Source organism: Crotalus tigris, unplaced genomic scaffold (genome assembly GCF_016545835.1).
Source record: "Crotalus tigris isolate CLP2741 ecotype Arizona unplaced genomic scaffold, ASM1654583v1 scf7180000017625.6296891, whole genome shotgun sequence".
NCBI lineage: Eukaryota > Metazoa > Chordata > Lepidosauria > Squamata > Viperidae > Crotalus > Crotalus tigris.
The window spans coordinates 6,205,792-6,226,041 of NW_024096520.1; the positions used below are offsets into that span (position 1 = coordinate 6,205,792).

The 20,250-nt window shown below is 35.1% G+C and overlaps 1 protein-coding gene across 5 annotated transcripts in view; it reads left to right on the forward strand.

The window, feature by feature from the left end:
• The window catches only part of ITPR1 (inositol 1,4,5-trisphosphate receptor type 1), a 253,455-nt gene that overhangs the window by 214,660 nt on the left and 18,545 nt on the right, over positions 1-20,250 (forward strand). For 4 of the 5 annotated variants that reach the window (XM_039334135.1, XM_039334136.1, XM_039334137.1 and 1 more), the window contains 9 exons: positions 2,182-2,286; positions 3,544-3,736; positions 5,484-5,606; positions 7,419-7,594; positions 7,862-8,026; positions 12,600-12,795; positions 14,060-14,164; positions 16,447-16,583; positions 19,190-19,355. In XM_039334135.1, the coding sequence (XP_039190069.1) occupies positions 2,182-2,286; positions 3,544-3,736; positions 5,484-5,606; positions 7,419-7,594; positions 7,862-8,026; positions 12,600-12,795; positions 14,060-14,164; positions 16,447-16,583; positions 19,190-19,355 (1,366 nt within the window). The remainder of the gene's footprint in view (positions 1-2,181; positions 2,287-3,543; positions 3,737-5,483; positions 5,607-7,418; positions 7,595-7,861; positions 8,027-12,599; positions 12,796-14,059; positions 14,165-16,446; positions 16,584-19,189; positions 19,356-20,250) is intronic. The other variant, XM_039334139.1, reaches the window with a different exon arrangement.

The window sequence follows — 20,250 nt, forward strand, 5'->3', positions numbered from 1 at the left end:
CCACACATTAACTTCCACTTAAGCTGATTTATTGCTCATGTCTATACACGAGAATCTGGTCAACTAACAGTAAGCACTAAATTGGCGTTAGATAAGATTTAATAGAATTCAAGAGAAGTTGAACTTAGACTACTTCTCGGAATGTAATGTCTCCAGGCTGATTCCTCTCTTGACTCTGCCCCCAGGCTTCACTTCCCCTTTTCCTACACTTATTTCATTACAAAATAAACTTTACAACATTCAAAACCCATTCCACAATTCTCAAGGCCCTCAGCCAGAAATATATAATTAATAGTGTCAAAATCAATCATTCATAAGGTACTAAGATCCAAATTCAGGTGAAATAAAACTACTTTTTCTAGTTTCCTAAAGGCAGAATCTCTGGGACTATCACAGCCTCTGGGAACAACCTGTTCCATAATGGTTACTGAGAAGACTTTTCCTTGTATCTCAACCTTTTGAACACTCAGTGGGAAGAAATCCAAAGCATTGGATTTAAATGCACAAGCTGATTTTCTTTAGAAAAAATAACCCTGTAAAGAAAGAACCAAGCCAAATACATGTTGGTTTTTCTAACTTGATGCTTTTCAGATGTATTATATTTCCATTATTTTCAGTTGGTATAATAGAAGCAGCAATCCAAAAGCAATATGATGGGGGGGGGCCAAAAGCAATAGACTGGGAAAGGCTGCTTTACACCTACAATGTAGAAAGTTCTGAATCAAAATAGTCTACCAGCTTGCAAGTTGTCACTTTTGGCTCTTTTTATTTATTTATCTAGTTAGTAAATTTATATACTGCCCATCTCACTGTCCCGAATGCCTAGTCATCATATGCATGTCCTCATGGCTAATTAATACTGATACAAACAGTGGAAGTAATTAGACAAAATAAAAATGCATTTTGACTAATATAAAGCATTGTTGCCAGATGTTCACGCTTGCCTGAAACCTGCTGTTGCCCATTTTAGTTATGCTCTTGGTGCAAATTAGTTTGTCTTTTTTAAACTAAGTGCTTTGTCATGAAGTTTTTCTCAGTATATGCTGAAACATATTTGTTGTTAGGCATTCTAAGAGCATAACATTTCACTGATTCTCCATCCTTAAGTCTGTCTCAAGCTGATACACTTCATATAACAAACTTACTACCCTCCAAATAAATGAGAACCAGCCTTACATTGCAGTGAACATGCATTCAATTTTGCAGCTACTCAGATTGTTGGACGAGCAAGCACAAAACCAGCCTGGGAAATGGGCCTCTCATCAGTCAACAAGAGTGCTGATTTACCACCAGCTTATCAAGTACTTAGGAAGCGAGGGCTTGCCAGCACAATGAAACAAGAGCCAATGACTTAATAGCCAGCCATCAACACCCCAATCAACATCTAAAAAGCCACATACAACAGGCACTATATAAATACCACACACAGAATAGCCCAAAGCACACATTCTGGTAGAGAGAAGTTCCCTGAAGAGACACAAGTCCAAAAGCTTGGAAGACTAAACCTCTAGTGTCGGTGACCAACCCAGATTGAAAAGAGAACTTTGAAAATGGTTGCTTTAGTAAGAGTTGTACTTTTTGACTGGTCTTTCTCATACTGAGCTTGCCAACTTTAAACGAGGTTCTGACAAAGACAGGAGAGATGAATCCTTTCATTTTCTCTAGGTTTGGTTGTTTGCTTGCAGATGTTTCATTACCTGACTAGATAACATCATCACTGCTAATGTGTGGGGTGTTCCCTGTTTACATACAGCAAATTAAGTACAATAGTATTGTATCTATAACAACAACAACAACAATAATAATAAGTTGGAAGGGACCTTGGAGGTCTTCTAATCCAACCCTCTACTCAGGCAGGAAACCCTATACCAGGGGTAGGCAACCTTGGCTCTTTTATGACTCGTGGACTTGAACTCCCAGAATTCCTGAGCCAGCCTGAGTCATAAAAGAACTAAGGTTGCCTACCCCTACCCTATACCATTTCAGACACTGATGATCTACTGATGATTTAACATTGGTTTTAATCTGACCAAGTCAATATCTGATTTGATTTGAAGTCAGCTACTTCTCTATTTTGCTATTGAGTCTTTCAATAGTTTTGAGTTTTTGCTTTGTTTTATTTTTTTTAAGTAGGAGACATGGGCAAGCTTTCTATTCTTCATAACTGTTCATTTATTTTAGCTTGCTCGCCACAACAAAGAATTGCAGAATATGTTGAAGCCTGGAGGTCAAATAGATGGAGATGAAGCTTTGGAATTCTACGCCAAGCATACAGCTCAAATTGAGGTAAATACCTCAAATTATATCTAATTAATCTTAAATGAAACTACAAAGAAAAGTAACAATTTGGTGTAGATCTTATGTAGTTTAGTAAAATAATAATTGAATTCTACTGTATGTCCTGATTGTCTAGTTACAAAAAAAATCCCTTCAATCTTTAATGAATGTCAGTCCTTCCAAATATGAATGTACTTCATTTTTCATTTTTCTTTTTTTAAAAAAAAGGTAAATGTGTTTTGATTGGGCTATTGTAGATTTTTTTTTTATTTTGGAAGTAAACAAACTGAAAGTATACGTCAGGAAAAGTCTTGGGTTAAGAATGAAGGGATTTCTTACAGTGGAAATGAAATGGTATCAAGAAAGGCAATGGAACAGCTCTTAAGGAGCATTTTGTTTCCTTCAGTAGACAGAGCTACTGAGGTGTACAGTACAGACTCTATATACAAAATGTCCATTCCAGAGGAAAGGACTTGTATTAAAAAGCTTCTGTATTAGCCATTACTTTTTTCTATGGTTCCTTCTCAGGTTCCTGAAAGTCATACTTCACATATGAAAATTGTCTCTCAAGCAATATTACAAAATACCTCAAACTCTTAAATCACACAGATCTGTCATATTGCCCCAGTCAAATGCTAACTTTGAATCCCCCCTTCACTGTTTTTATGAAATAAAAATAACTAGCTCTTTGAAGAAATGTACATGTTTAAATTTTCACAGAATCATCTTCTTATATTTTTATTAATGGAAATCAGTTTAAATCAGTTTAAAAATAGGAAGAAGTTATTATATTGATTTGATTTTATGGCCACTTTGGCTGGAAGTTACCAGTGCAGATTTATTTGTTTTTCAATGACTTTTTTTGTATACCAAATCATTTCAGTTAGAACAAAAAGAAGTAGGTAGGTAGGTAGATAGATAGGGAGGAAAGGAAGGAAGGAAGGAAGGAAGGAAGGAAGGAAGGAAGGAAGGAAGGAAGGAAGGAAGGAAGGAAATTATCCATCTACCCAAGTAATACTTGGTTAACAAGTGAAATAATAGATTTTTGTAACAATTCTGATGAGGAAATAATCTTCTTTTCCTAAGTGACTTGAAATGTGAAAAAAAAAATGCTGGCAAAATAACTAACAGTGTTAACAGAAATGCAAATCAGCTGGTATTTTTAAAAAATACCAAGAGTTCCAGGAAGTTTTGCATACTGAGAAATAATATAATCTCGTTGTGACCATACACCATGCAAATTAACTCTTTAAACTCTTCATGTAGATAGTTAGATCGGATCGCACTATGGAGCAAATAGTCTTCCCTGTGCCCAGCATATGTGAGTTCCTCACCAAAGAATCTAAACTCCGGGTGTACTACACTACAGAAAGGGATGAGCAAGGCAGCAAAATAAATGACTTCTTTATGAGATCTGAGGACCTTTTTAGTGAAATGAACTGGCAAAAAAAGCTAAGGGGTAAGTTTGGACTGGGGACACAAAAGGTTATTTTTGGATACTGTATAATAATTCCTGATTTGAAATTGCAAACTTTTTTTTCGAAAGAAAAAGAATGTTAGACTTTTGTGGCTTTTTGTTTTCTTCTTTTTTCTTTTCTTTTTCCTTTTTTCCTTTTTCTCTTCCTTTACTTTTTTCCATACAAAGGTCCTGCTTTCAGGTTTCCAGAAGGGCTTTGTTTAAACACTACTTCAACCTGTTGCTATTTGTTCCCATTATAACCCCAATCAATGTTTTAAACATACAATACAAGGAAGCAGCTAAATGATTCTAACCTTTTCCAGTCGTGTCTGACTGTAGGGCACAGTACTCATCTCCATTTCTTGTCTGAGGGAGCCAATATTTTCTGTGGTCATGTGGCCAACATGGCTATGCACCAGAGGTACACAAAGCACTCTGACCTTCCCACCAAAATGGTACCTATTAATCTACTTGCATTTGTATGCTTTCCTGCTAGGTTGCATTCTTTCCCACTAGGTTGGCAGGAGCTAGGGCAAGGAAAGGGAGCTCACCCCATTTCACGGCGCTCAGATCTCGAACCAGGGCTGTCAGCTCAGTTCCAAGATCCTTATGCAGGTTGCAATCTTATAGCTAAATTATACTATTAACCTCTGGAAGTTTTAGTTTTATTTATTTTAGTCTTTATTGTAAACTAATTCTGCTGAGATTTTAAAAAAAACCAAACAATTTTATCATGGTATAAGATTTCTTGAACTAGATACGCTAACCCATTTTATTGGATGCTTAAAGACTTATCCCTAGTGCTGGGAGAAACAGTGTCTTATATTTATCCTGCTCTCTAAATCTACATCTCCCAGCCTTCAAAGCTATTGTCAGCACATATGGGAAGGTGGAATAAATATTGTTGTTGTTTTTTTGGTTATGGATGTAGATAGCAATGCCAGTAGATGACTGTCCCCCAATCCTGCTTATCTAACCAAGTTACTTCTAAGATGTAACTATACCAGCCTTTCATTTTTTGGCATCCTTCAGATACATGGGAAGTGCAACTCCCAGACTCAGTCATATTAGACTGAATTTTGAGAGTTGTAATCCCAATACTTATCTGAGTTGCCCAGAGTTCAATTTTAAGATGTGTTTGCCCCCAACTGTATAACCCAGAAGCATCCACAAAGGGGATCAATAGGGGATAAATGGCAAAAACAGCACTGCACTCTTGTAACTCAAGTACAACCCTTTTGTCCTTGCATCATCACACTGCATGTGTGAAAAATAGTGGTGGAGCAGATTGTGTAACACTGTTTTTGTCACCCTGATGGAAGCATCTTCCCCTGTGGATCCTAATCTGGAAAGTGTGTGCAATGTGATTTGATAAAATAAAATAAGAAATCAAATATCTAAGGTTAAATTATATCCTGCAACATTCAATTTCAATCTGAAACTAAAATTTCAGTATTATAGACTTGTACATGGGTATTTTAAATACATGATTTCTGTTCTCGTGGTATTTACAAGCTTAGATGGTTATATAAAAGCTAGTTCATGTTTTTTTAAAAAAAACCTTCACATGTACTTCTGAACTTTGCCAAGAGTAGTTAAAGAGACTTAAATCAAATAATAAAGATTACTCTTGTGGTTATAGTGTTTCATTCTAGGAAAAGTGACGATATATATTTGTTTCTAAAATTTATTCCTTGTTAAAAGATACCTTTGAATCCATCAAACATTTTTTTCCTGATTTTTGCAGCTCAACATATCTTATATTGGTGTTCTCGCAACATGTCCTTCTGGAGCAGTATTTCATTCAACCTTGCAGTCCTTATGAATCTACTGGTAGCATTTTTCTATCCGTTTAAAGGAGTCAAAGGAGGTACCAATATTTCAAAGATCTGAATTTAATAGTTACACCACAGAGATTTGGGGCAGAAGGAGAAGTAAATGAACAATATAATTTTGGTAGCAGTTTTAGTGATTGCGATGCTAAGCAATTCAAAATTTCCTAAGTGATGAGAAACCTAAAGAAAAAGTATTGAGAGTCTAATTCAGAGGTGGGCAGCTATTGCCCTTTTACAACCTGTGGAGTTCAACCCCCAGACTTGAGTTGAACTGAGTTGAGTTGAGTTGAAATCCGCAGGTCGTAAAGTATTTTATTCTTGCTTTGGAAATGGCACTTTTCTGATCTCTGCCTTATTTACAAATATGTGCAAATACACAAACAGAGAATAACTAATACACATCTCTTAAAGAAGGCATGACAACAGCTAAACATTTTTAGATGTCAAAGAAGTTGAGTGAGAACCAGTATAATTAAAATCACTGATGGACATATTATTTTCATATTACTGCTAGCTTTATCTGTATGTGCCCTCCAAATTCTCTCTAAATTCTTTTGGATTATATATTCCAAAATAAGAAATAAAATTCTGACCATTGGGAATAATGAATATTACTTTCTCAAATCACCTATTGATTTTGGTGTTGCCACCAAAATCATTATACTCTAAGTGTTTGCTATGAGAAGATTGGAAGATATGAATTATTGGATGAACCTGAATGATCAATCAGTTATAATTGTACATACCAGAGAAATAACATTTGCCATTAAGACATTTCAAAATCAATTCACAAAGTTTACTTTCTAGTCTATGTGATTTTTGTTGATATGTCCATCCAGTTCCTTATTCAATTTTTTAAAAAGATATATTTAAATATGTTTGAATACATACTTAAAGTATATATGCATTATAGCAATACTTGTGATATTTTTGCATAATTTTGTTTTAAACACATTAAAATACATTATCATATATTGATGAATTAAGAACTATGCTGAAAATTTTGCAGAAATATTCAGACTAAAACAATGGTTACACTCTATTTCTCCTGGTCAAGTTAGTTAAGTTAAACGTGCAAAGATCAAATTAAGGCCTATCATATTTTATCTTAGTTTTAAATTTCCTGTCGCTTCAGGTCGCTTCATCCCAGTGACCAACCTCAATGACCAGAATTCCTTAGTGGCATATCATTTCATTTGACAAGGAACTGATGCCTCTCCTAAGGAGTAGAGTAGCATGTTAATATCATATTATTAATATCATATTATTAATATTTGGTACTAGACCCAATGGGATATAGCTTTTATGATTCTTAATAAAACACAGTTTCCCCAATACTTACAAAATTTACAAAATTAAAGACTAAAACTAGAAGATGGTATCATTGGCACCTTCTTTTATTTGAGTGCAGACTAATTAATTCCTGTACAGTGAAGGGGACTGTTCTTTTACAGCATCTAGACATTAGTAGGTTAGTGAGCAAAGCTGAATGAAGAAATCAGAAAATAGCATTTCTCCTGGCAATCTTGAAAATATTTCCTGCAAGTAACTGCCAAGCTGGGCCAGTTTCTCTCTAAGTTTGTTTTCAGAAAAAAAAATGATAAGTTAATTGCTGAATTGATAAACCTTGGTTCATTTGTTTGGAAAAAGACTGACCTGTTGTACATTTCCTGGAATCTGTGGGCAGCTTTTCTATATTTTACTCTGCTGCTAATTTGTGGTTTAGGTGTGAGGATATTGTGGCATGCTGCATTGTTTTAAGTCATTGTTAATAATGGCAAGGGCTCTGTGGAGCCACACGAGGGGAGAATAAATAATAATGAATTCTGGATGTTTTCTTTTGCCAGGTACACTGGAGCCCCATTTGTCAGGCTTACTCTGGACAGCCATGCTGATATCGCTTGCCATTGTTATCGCTTTACCTAAGCCCCATGGCATTAGGGCTTTAATAGCTTCTACAATATTGCGATTAATTTTTTCTGTAGGTTTACAGCCCACATTGTTTCTTCTGGGGGCTTTCAATGTAAGTGTAAAATATATTTTTCTGGTATTTGTTGATATTTCAATGAAAAAAGGTCCACTTACCGAACTAGGATTTTTTTTTTTTAAGTAAGGTTGTGCCCCAAAATACTAGCTGTGCTACACTTAAAAGGAAATATTTAAAAGGAAATTCTCTGGTAACAGTATTGCAGAAATATCTCATGTATACAAATTTTAAACTTGTCTTATATTAAATGGAGAATTAGCATTTTAGCCATGCATTAATCTTCTACCTGTTTTTGCTCTGCAGGTTTGTAACAAAATTATATTTCTGATGAGTTTTGTTGGTAATTGTGGAACATTTACTAGAGGATACAGAGCCATGATCATGGATGTAGAGTTTCTTTATCATCTACTATATCTTTTGATTTGTGCAATGGGGCTCTTTGTTCATGAATTTTTCTACAGTTTATTGGTAAATGTTTCTGTCTATGAACTTAATGTTTGTTTATCATAATGTCCATAGTATTACATGACAAATATGTATAACCAGAGACTTTGTGGTGGTCTGCAGGAAACCATTCTGATTGTCATTGTTGAAAAATTACAGCAAAACTTTCTATGATATTGAGAAATAAATTATAAAAACTGTAGTTGATGCTTTAAAAATCACCATACACTAAAGAAATAATTAAAAATTCCAGCCTCACTCAAATCCATGATATGACCATGTCAACTCGGCATAGTGTGCCTGTCACCCTCCCTGTACTATACTATATAGTACAGTGGTTCTCAACCTGTGGGTCGGGACCCCATTTGGGGTCGAACGACCATTTCATGGGGGTCGCCAAACCATGCAGTCTGCCATTTTTTCCCCCTTTTTCTTAGCTGTGCTACTCCCTTTTATTCTATTGGCTTTTGAAAGCCAATAGAATAGACTCTCTTGAATAGAGTCTAATTCTATTGGCTTTCAAAAGCCAATAGGAATTGTCCAGGCTGTCTCTGTCCTGTTGAGCCTGCCAAAAGTCCCATTCTGCAAACGGTGCTGCACCAGTTGAGTAGTCCTCGACTTACGACCGGTTGAGTAGTCCTCGACTTATAACTGGTTGGGAGTCGCAGCATTAAAAAGGTTGAGAACCACTGATATAGTAGTATAACTATAGTAGATACACAATCATTGAAAGACCTCCAAAACCAAGTTCAGGGACAGATTGTTATAGGTAAAACCTATGTGGTTTCTGAGAGTCGATACTGATTTGATAGCCCATAATCAATCAAACAATCAAGTATTCAATCAGTATACACTACAGAAATTTCATAACTTGCAAGCATTGGTTTAGAGACCATTCTAAGCTACAGTGGCACTAAAAAAAAGTGACTTGCAACCAGTTCTTGCACTTAAGATTGTTGTGACATCCCCACAATCAAATGATCAGAATTTGGTAGCTTGACAACCTGCATGTGTTTACGATGTTTGCCGCATCCTGGAGTCATGTGACCACCATTTTCCACCTTCCCAGTTGGCTTCTGACAAGCAGAGTTGATGGGGAAAGAGATTAGCTTAATAAACACAGTTGCTTAAACACTGTAGCAAAAAGGTCATTAAATTATGTTCAACTCACTTAACAATCACCTTGCTTAGTGATGGAAATCTGACCCCAATTGTTGTAAGTCGAGGACTATCTGTATAATATGTATAGTAACTATACAGACACATACATACATATATACACACACACATGCACACAAACACTGAGAGCAAATGAATATAGTGGTCATAGTTCTGACAGATGAAACTCTTCAAAAGACCTTTGAGGCATTGTTTACCTAAAGAATCTTTTATTTGAGTAGCATAATATCGGCACTGCATAATCAAAGCCAAAAACTGAATTCCCCTCCCCTGGGCACATACTATCAAAGCAAAATTCCCTCCTCCAATTGTCAGTCATAAATCACATTCCCCAATTAGCTTGAAGCAAGGGCTTCCTCTCCAGTTCTCCAGCCCACCAATTCTTTATCAGCTCTGGGCTCAATAATCTTGATTCTCAGTTAAGTTTAGTGTTGTTATGTCTAGCTAGACTCTCATTCACATACACACACCCTCCCAGCATCATCTAACTCTAAAAGTGAAAGGGAAAAAAATGGCTACATTTTCATCTGTTGTCAATGCAAAACATCCGATGTTAGCAGCATTGACAAGTGATTAAAGTCCTAGACCATGATCGGGATGTCTGAGATTCTAATCCTCCCTTGTGAGGAAGCTGGCTGGGTGGCTTGTGCCAATCTCTTTCTCCCTAGAGTTGACTGGGAAGTTGAAAAACTTCCATTGATCAATCTGCACTGAACCAGTGTTGCAGATTATGGCCCATAACATTCAGGAGCTTCCAATTTTCATCCTGCAGTATAGTGATTTGAGATGATATTTGTATCATTATTGTCACATCAGTGTGATTCTCTGATGTGAAAGACATACTTAGAATGATGCTAAATACATTTATATCTATTCATTTATGTATCAAAAGCATTCTTCTAGCTCTACAACCTAAGAAATTATATATGTATATATTTAATCTGTGGCAACACACTTCGTTTTAAGAGAATTGTCTGGTCTGGATGGAATCTAAAAGAAAATTTTAACCAGTTCTGCATCTGCTAAGCTACTTCGTAAATTTCATTGTAAAATGCTATAGTGTGTTTCTTTCCAAAGAGGAAAAAAAAGACTCCCAAAGTGGTCTTTATGTCCTCGTTTCTGCTTTGAAGGTACCTTTTAAAAGCCTGATTGCCTCTTTTTCTTTCTGAGATAGAGAAATATATATATATATGCCTCAACCCAAATAAAATTGATGTCAGTGAAACTAATTAATTAAAATTGATGTCAGTGAAACTAATTAATTAAAAGGAGAAATTACACATTTTAAAACGATACATGTAATGACTAAACTGCCTGTCAGTTCAATTTGCTTACAGATCATCAAATTAATTAGCAATTGTTTTGAGGGAAAGCATCTGATCTTTTCAGAGCTTTGTCTTGAATTGTAATATGTTGTGTACATGCCAATGAAGCTATGTCTTAAACTATTGATTCCTGGGAAATCAGTTTTACACAACATGACACAACACTGATTGGAAATTAGCTGCCCTTTTCACTTCCAAAATACATTTAAAATCAAGTCCAAGAGAGATGTTCATTAAGATTTAGATAGGGAATCTACACATAATTACATAGTTATTTGCAAGAAGGCATGGTGAGAATGATCAAACTGCACTCTCTGGGAAAAGTTTAGATCTGCCCTGAGATTTGACTAACAGTTTCATAGCAGTTAACATAAGTTTCAGCAAGATTCAGGTCTTGATGTAAAGAATATTTGTTTCTGTATCCACTAGATCTTTGTATTTTTCTTTCCATTTCAAGTCAGAGAAATTATGAAGAAAATGATGCTTAATTCATAATAGAGCTAGTCATTAACTACTGAAAAAATTGTGTTAGGAAATTCTGAGTTTCCTGTGATTTGGTGGATTTAAAGTGGCACATGTCCAGCAGCTGGTTTTATCTGGCTGATCTTTCAGGGTTTAAACACTAACCAGACTCCAATCAAGGAAAGGCAATACAGGGAGAACCAAAACTTTAGAGTAGACTGGGAAGCACTTAGCTAGTGGTGAAGGCTCCAAGCCAGAAACCAGGAGAATATGAATTTCAATCCTGCCTTAGGCAGGAAAACCAGTGAGTGTATTTGGGCTAGTTACTCTCTTTCAGTCCAATTCACCTCACAGGGTTGTTGTTATGAAGAAAATAGGAGGAGGAGGAAATATTAGATATGCACTCTGCCTTGAGTCATTTGTAAAAATAATAAAGGCAGGATCTTAAAAAAAACATCTAAAGTAAAGATACAAAAGCATCACAGGAGAAGGCGGTAGGAAATTACTTCCATACTATTGCCAAGAAAACCAAACAATTGGGTCTATACAGTGTGGAGAGGCCCACTTAACCTGAAGACATTTAACTTTTTGCTTTATCAGCTGGTAGGAAGTGCTTAAAACTTCAAGAAAAACTAATCAGTTTGATTTAAATATTCCTTTTCCCCTAAAGTATTTAAAATTTAAGAATAAACCCAAATGATGATAAAAAGGGAGACTAAAAATAGGGTTTTTTAGGAAGAGAAATTCATCAGCGACATTATAGCTAGACATTAAGGAGAACATTTCTGACAGTTAGAACAATTAATCAGTGGAATAACCTGCCTCTAGAAGTTGTGAATGCTCCAACACTGGAAGTTTTTAAGAAGAGACTGGACAGCCATTTGTCCGAAATGGTATACGATTTCCTGCCTGAGCAGGGGGTTAGAGTAGATGACCTCCAAGGTCCCTTCCAACTCCTCCTCCTCCTTCTCCTCATTAATAATAATAATAATAATAATGTTGTTGCTGGTACTGCTGTTGTTGTTGTTAGACCAGTGCATTACTCTTTTGCTTTTAACATAGAATATCTAAGTTTCTAGAATAGGAATTAAGGAATGCTGACAGTTGTCAGCAAACAAGTTTTGTTCTTTCAGTTTATTTGGTATAATAATTTTGCTGGGGATTTGTTTGTTTACATAGAATCATAGAGTGGAAGAAGCTGTTAAGGCCATCAGTGCAGGAAACCAAACCAACGTATCTCCATTAAATTCCTGTCCAGGCTCTGCTTAATCATATCCTATCCAGGAAGGTCATCATTTCCCTAGATAATTGATTCCACTTTCACACAGCTCTTAACTGTTAGGAAACTTTTCCTAACATTCAGCCAGGATCTGCCTTCCTGGAACTTAAGACTCTTACTTGTGTCTTGTATTCTGAAGCAATCGCTTAAAAAGATGTAGCCTTCTATTTGGTTTTTTTTTTAGTAAAAATGTGTCAAAAGATCGAGCTGTCTTTTCTAAAAAAAAAAAAAAAAAAGTAGCTATCAGGATTTTATTTAAAAAGCGTATTGTTCAATTGTTTATGTAATGATAGGCCATTACCTCATTGATTGTTAACTCATTGAATAAACTTTTTGAACTGTCCTTTTCCAGCTTTTTGACTTGGTGTACAGGGAGGAGACCTTGCTGAATGTCATTAAAAGCGTCACTCGCAATGGACGTTCCATCATCTTGACTGCCGTTCTTGCTCTTATTTTGGTTTACCTGTTCTCAATAGTAGGATACCTGTTCTTCAAGGATGACTTTATCTTGGAAGTAGAGAAGCTACCTAATGAGACATTATTGCCAGGTTTGTACTCAATGCTTGGCAAACAAATGGCAAAAAAAAAATAAAAAAAAATAGGGAATTTATCTTGTGAATGCTAATCCCTCCCCACAGGCAATTTCTTGCTAAAACCGGTTGTATTTTGGATTATTTGTGTTTATAACTTGATTTCTTAGTGTTTGGAAAACTTAACTAATGAGATTGCAAAGCAAATCAGGCCCACGTGTAGAAATGTATACATTAAAAAATATAACTGAAAATAAATGTACAGGTAGCTTATACAGTCGGATTCTACACCCAGTGTATGTTGAAATAATAATGTGATTTGGATGATATATGGTGAGAAATGTAATGAAAAAGTCCTTTTCCCCCTGTAATTATTTGGTTCCCAAATATCACATTTTCCAAGAAGATATTAGTCATATTTATATGCCCCTCCCCATATCACAAAAAGCAACTTCTGTTTGTGGATATAATTTCTGGAATATCTTCCATGTATGAATTAATTTGAATCCATATGTTGAAGTTCACAAGTGACAATAATCAAAACCTGAATGCACATACAATGGGTACAACATATAATGCATACACTGACCACCACCACCCATTCCTGAAAGACTGGAGATGACTTGTACTCACATTTACTCGGAGATGAAAGCAGCTCTTTATGAAATCTGGAATCCTACAAGATTACCCAGAGGGCTAAATGTCTATTTAAGCAAATATAAGTATAGTATTCCTTTACATACCCCACACAAATATGAAGATGGGAGATAGGACCATCTGCCTTCTAGCTGTTTTCCAACCCAACCCGAAGAGGACTATATACTTGTCACTAAATGTATATGCATTGGGAATTAGCATTGGCCACCTTATGTTATCACAGGTGTTCACAAAAGTAGCCTACCTCCCACATTGTTTTTCCGGAATATTTGGTGGGTGGAAAATGAAAGCACTATACAGTCTGATTTTGTAACACATGCATAAAAATACTATCTGTTCATTGAATTTAGGCAAACAATATAGCTTTTGCTTTTTATATAATCAATAATCGGGAATTTTTTAATGTTAAACTCTATAAATTTAAGCAATGTTAGCAGCATGTTATGTCATTATAACTAATGCACTAAACTGTTCTTGGTGCTTTTTCAATAGAAATAGTGCATATTTTAAAATTAGTAAATATTGTAATGAGTAACAACAATATTTGTTAATAGATGTGTTAGTTACATAACAACTTCAGCATTATTTAAAAGCATTTAGGATGTCTTGTTTTACCCCATTGTAGATCAGCATAATGAGATTAGAGAGCCAATGACTAGAGAGTTCTTATATTCTAATGTGTGCAAAATAGAGGATGGTGACAATTGTTCTTCTGTTATTCCTTCTACAGGCAAGTATATTTCATTTGTTGTTGTTGTTTTTCACATACTAGTGTGCAGTTATTTTTGAATGCTTCTAATATAATTGGGTGCTTATTCATTATGGATTTCTATATATCAACCCTCTCAAACACTATAACAGTAGCATGTATGAGACAGTAAGTACGAGGAAACCATGCTGTAATCATAAAAAGACTAGAATATTGAACACACATTGCTATGTTCCATATTGTTCCCAGCCTAATATTTGTTGCTGTTGTTAAAGGCAACAAATCAACATTTTTTACAGGTTACCCTAAACAGTGCTTTCCCAGAGCAGAGTTATATCAACCATTTCATACAATCCTTCCTCTGATCTCCCACTTTTTGTTGTTCCTTATTTGGGGGGGGGGGCAGTAAAATTACTCATTGTGTTGAAAAGCTAGGAATGTACATATGAACTCATACAGTATGTTGTAAATTATTTCTATCCTGAAAAATGAGACATAGGACATATTTTTATGCTATTAGAAATGTTTTCTTCACAGGAAGAATGCCCAATTCATGTCATCTGAAGAGACTGCTAGTTCATTTTTCTTAATGTGTAACATTTACTACAGCCAAAACAAACACAACATTTTCTTTGTAGAATGAATACACAATTAAAATCACTCTGAGAGGCCACCAATTTATCTTTACTAAGTTTAAGGGGGCTAAGATGCTGCATTAATTGTGGAAACATTCTTCTGACTCATTAACATTTTATTTTTTCCTCAAATGCTATAATCCAATCTTCATCGTATAATAATGTAAAATTACTCACATATACCTGTGCATTACTGCCTCTTTTAGTGTGGCCCCAGCCACATTTTTTTTCCTCCACATTTTTCAGTTCCCCCATCTCTACTGCTACCATCAGTAGCAATAATATTCAGGACTCTTTATTCATTTAGAATTATTGTCCTGATGTAGTGTTAAATGCATGAGTATTTTTGCTGGAAAATTGGTAGCAGTTGTCTGTGTTTCTGAATTCAGGAAGACAAAATGACAAAATGAACCAAAATCATGGCATCCGGCCCTCTTAATTCCTGGCAAATAGATGGGGAAGAAATGGAGGTAGTGACAGATTTTATTTTTCTGGGCTCCAAGATCACCTCAGATGGGGACTGCAGCCAAGAAATTAAAAGACGCTTGCTCCTGGAGAGGAAAGCTATGGCAAATCTAGACAGCATACTAAAAAGCAGAGACATCACCCTGCCAACAAAAGTGTGTATAGTCCAGACCATGGTTTTCCCAATTGCAATGTATGGCTGTGAAAGTTGGACCATAAGAAAGGCTGAGCGCCAAAGAATTGAGGCCTTTGAACTATGGTGCTGGAGAAGACTCCTGCGAGTCCCTTGGACTGCAAGGCGTTCAAACCGGTCAGTCCCAGAAGAGATCAACCCCGACTGCTCTTTAGAAGGCCAAATCCTAAAGTTGAAACTCAAATACTTTGGCCACCTAATGAGAAGGAAGGACTCACTGGCGAAGGGCCTAATGCTGGGAAAGATTGAGGGCAATAGAAGAACGGGACATCAAAGAATGAGGTGGCTGGATGGAGTCACTGAAGCAGTAGGTGTGAACTTAAATGGACTCCAGAAGATGGTAGAGGACAGGAAGACCTGGAGGAACGTTGTCCATGGGGTCGTGATGGGTCGGACACGACTTCGTAATTAACAACAACAACAATCTTACAATGGATAGACTTGGGTGGGTTCCAGAGTTTGTCATAAAGGGATAAGGAAGAACAAGAGAGGGTATTGGAGAATGGGGGGAGGGCAGAAAGATATTCAAAGTTTTCAGTAGACGAAATAAATAAAAGTGTGCATCAGAAAAATATTCAGTAGACAAATTATGTATGTGTAAATTAATTTGGTTGGCATTAATTTAGTGGCTACTTACAAGGTTCCAGAATTAGAAAAGAATCTTGCTACTAACCATTGATGACATGCTTGCTTTTGAATTAAAATTAGAGATAGTCTAATGTTTCTTCATATTCTTGCATTAAAATGTGCTTATGTTTTTTCTTGTAAAGACATTTCAGATGTAATGCATCAGCTTGTAGGATTATAGGATTTTTAAAAATTTCATATAAAAATTCTGAATAACCCAAGGAATCACAAAGCTCTGCAAATAGGCTCTTGAACCATAGGAGAAAGGAAAAGAAGCAAGGAATGGTCCTTATTTGGCTTTAAAATGTTTGTACAAAACATGGAAAAGAACTTCAGTCTCTCACTTTCTCATGGCCGTGTCCCAAACTTCTTTTATTTAATAGAGCTATCTTCTGAAGAATCTGAAGAGGATAAAGAACATACATGTGAGACATTGCTGATGTGCATTGTTACTGTACTTAGTCATGGGCTGAGAAGCGGGGGCGGAGTAGGAGATGTACTCAGGAAACCATCCAAGGAGGTAAATTAACATTATATGTGAAAGGAATAGTACAAGCATGTATGTGATGGCAATGAGGTATTGAAGATAAATTATTATAAAAACCTCATATTTTATAAGCATTAATGTTGTGCAAAGTATGGGTATACTATGATGATGCCAGCTAAATGTGTAAATACTTTGCTAGTAAGGAAAGTTGATGTTTTAAAAATAGTTACAGTTACTCTAATACAGAATTTACTAATGTTGCAGTAATTACATCATATTACCAGGCCAAGAACTATCCCAAATATCCATTTCTTTTACTACCTGTAAACATATTTTTGGCCATGAAAAGGGTTTCATCAAATATGGCATGAGTGCTATAAAACTGTTTCCAACACTACTTTAGTTGTAGAATAATAAAGTTGGTAATAATCGTTCTGTCAAAGCTCCTATTAAGTTCAGGAATCCAAATTAAACTATTACTGGCTGTCTTTGTCAACTTCCAACTTGAATATCCTAATAAATTCCAGGATTACTTTCATTTCTGAAAAACTTACTGGTATAAGCAAAAAAAAAAACACCTAACTCTAAAATTCCAAGGCATCTAACCATAGCATATAACAATGATATTCCCACAACATCTGGAGGCAGGTTGTTCCACTGATTAATTCTTCTGTCAGAAAATTTCTCCTTAGTTCTAGGTTGCTTCTCTCCTTCATTAGTTTCCATCCATTGCTTCTTGTCCTGCCTTCCATCCAACCTCAACTTTCTCAGCTTTTCTTCTCTTTTGATCCATTCATTGTTCCTTCCTATATTTGTTTTTTAATTCATTCATCCCCTCTAAACATCCAAACCGCCTCATTGTACGTATTTTATACTAGTAGTTCAGTCTTTATTCAAAAGCAATCCGTATTAATTTAAGCTTTTCATTCTTGACGTTTTTCTTCCTTTTTTTACTACATACACTGTTTAAATATGCCATTTCCACTGCATTCAGTTATTTCTATATTTCTTCTGATATACTTTCACTTCCATTGAACAAAGAAGATCAAAGTATGCTCTTATGCACACCCACTTTCATATCTTTCAAGATTCATTCCTTGCAACAGACAACGTACCATCTCATTTGTATGTCTTCAGATATATATATATCCACTTCCCTATCTTTATAAACATTCTACCAAAATAAGCACATTCCTTTAGTTGCTCTAGTTTTATATCATTTGTGTATATTATAATATTCTGTTTTTCATATCAAAATAAGGGAACTTGATCTTTGATGTATTATTTTTATCCTTGTTGCATAATACAGTCTACCTAAGATTCACTGCAGATTATTTGGCTTCTCAGCCACCAACACAGCATTATTTGCATTCAAAGTTTACGTACACTCACTTCCTTATACATCTATAACATCATCACAGTCATTTCTTATATATTTCTACTGTACTTGCTTAATGGTTTAATACAAAATATATCAAACACCTATGTTTTACTTTCTGTCTTACTTTATAATCCACAAGTATAATGTAGTATAGTTTGGTATGTATTGTACATAGAAATAGGAAACAAAAAATAGAAAATAAAACCTATAAAATAGAAATGATTTGCCAGAAAAGAACAACCTATATGTGGCATCTGTATATCAATCGGTCAATTTAATTTACATCCAAAGGGGTCCAAAGCAAGTTAGAAATATAATCTAAACTTGGCAATAGATATATATTTTTACAAATAAAATGTTTAATAAATATTATATAATAGACTTAAAATCCCAACTCATTGATTTGTTACTATGAGCCTTGTTTTTTATCAACATAGTTAAAAATCTGGTTGTGCTGCTATAATTTTAGGATTTTTATCTGCAAATAGTTTTTTTACATACCAGTATTTCTTCCTGGTTTGGATTTTAAAATAGGCCAGATAATTTTCTGCCGAAGACAGTTATAAAATTCACAATACAATTAAATAGTATCCGCCATTACAATATCAGTAGCATTACAGGGACAAAATCTTTGAGAAATGAGTTTTTTTTTAAAAAAAAAATCTCCCTTATACCATATTTGATAGCAACACATATAATCTAGCTTTTGAAAAAGCTATTCTTTATTTACCTAAATATGAGTTATTCATATGTTTAGGGAATTGAAATATATATCTGTAGTTAATTCCAAAAATTACAGGTTAACATGATACTTTAGTTTTTGCCATTAATTCCTATACTCCTGCATCTCAAAAGGTTTTATGGGACTGTAATTTGGATCACATTTGCTAACAACAATGTAGTGCAGGTGGAATTTTTAAGACCTATTTTAAATGTCCAAGTTGTGTACCCAGTCTATTATTCTGTTGGAATATAACAAAGATCTAGTTAAGCAAATATATGTTTTTAAATCAAGGAAGGTTGGCTTCAGGAATTCCCAAATGAATCCTTTGTAGGTATGTGGTTCAAACAGGAGACTTAAAAGATTAGTCATATTGGCATTGATCCTGATTATTTATTCTCCAGAGGTATATCATCGGCAATTCATTGTATCAAACAAAGGCATCTATAATGTTCACTGATCAAGTAATAGTCCTCTTTGTAGCTTTGTTTTCTTTAATACTTTACACTTACCATTGGAAAACTATCTGCATTTTAGGAACCTCTCTTTGCTGCAAGAGTGATATATGACCTCCTCTTCTTCTTCATGGTGATCATTATTGTCCTTAATCTGATTTTTGGAGTCATTATTGATACCTTTGCTGATCTAAGAAGTGAAAAACAGAAGAAAGAAGAAGTTTTGAAAACAACATGTTTTATTTGTGGTAAGTGTCAGAATCAGCAAGAGCTCAGTTCTAGGCAAATATAGAAGAAAAGAAGAATGCACACATTTTTGTGATTGAACCAAAATTTTATGAATGTTTGTAGGGTGGCTTGTAATGTTAAGGCTTCGACAAAGTCCTTTCTGAAAGCTACTGATTTCAGTTGCATAGGGTAAGAGGGTAGCATTCCCATGGATTGACTGGGATTAAAAAAAAATAGGAATACATGGACAGGTCTAACATTAGAGAGATGTTCGAGGTAAGATCCCCTAAAAAAATTGGTGCTGATATAATTGTTTTATAAATTACATAAAAAAATTGTAGTTAGGACTGAACAACATAGCAGCTATGTAAACAACCCAGACTGTATTTATACTTTAGATCTGACCTGGTAGAGACTGAACAGGAAAGAGAATTATTATGGAAAACATAATGAAAATGTGAAGCCAGAGATTAGCTGCTGAAAAAAAAAAGACAGATTCCATGCACTGAAAAGTTAGGAAGGGACTCAGAAATAGAACTGCCAATGTAATAATGCCTTGTACAAATATAAGGAGGGACCTGGAGTACTGTGGATTTTATAGAATCAAAAAGTTAAAGAGCAAATCTATCATTAATCTTTTTCCAACCCCAGCCTCATGAGGAAGAATTGGAACAATTGGAGTTGTTTAGCTTTAAATAAAAATAGAGAAAGATACACATTTTTAAAAAAGTACATAAAATGTAACTTGGAGAAAAAAGCTTTTCTCTTTCTCTCATCATGTCACAACCTGAAGGTCATTTTGAAAAGTTACCATCACCATCTAGCCCCTGACTTCCCAAATGCATCTTATTGATTACTGCACTAATTATCTGATCCAGGGCTCTTCTTATGTTTGTTTATTCTTAGTCTTCATAC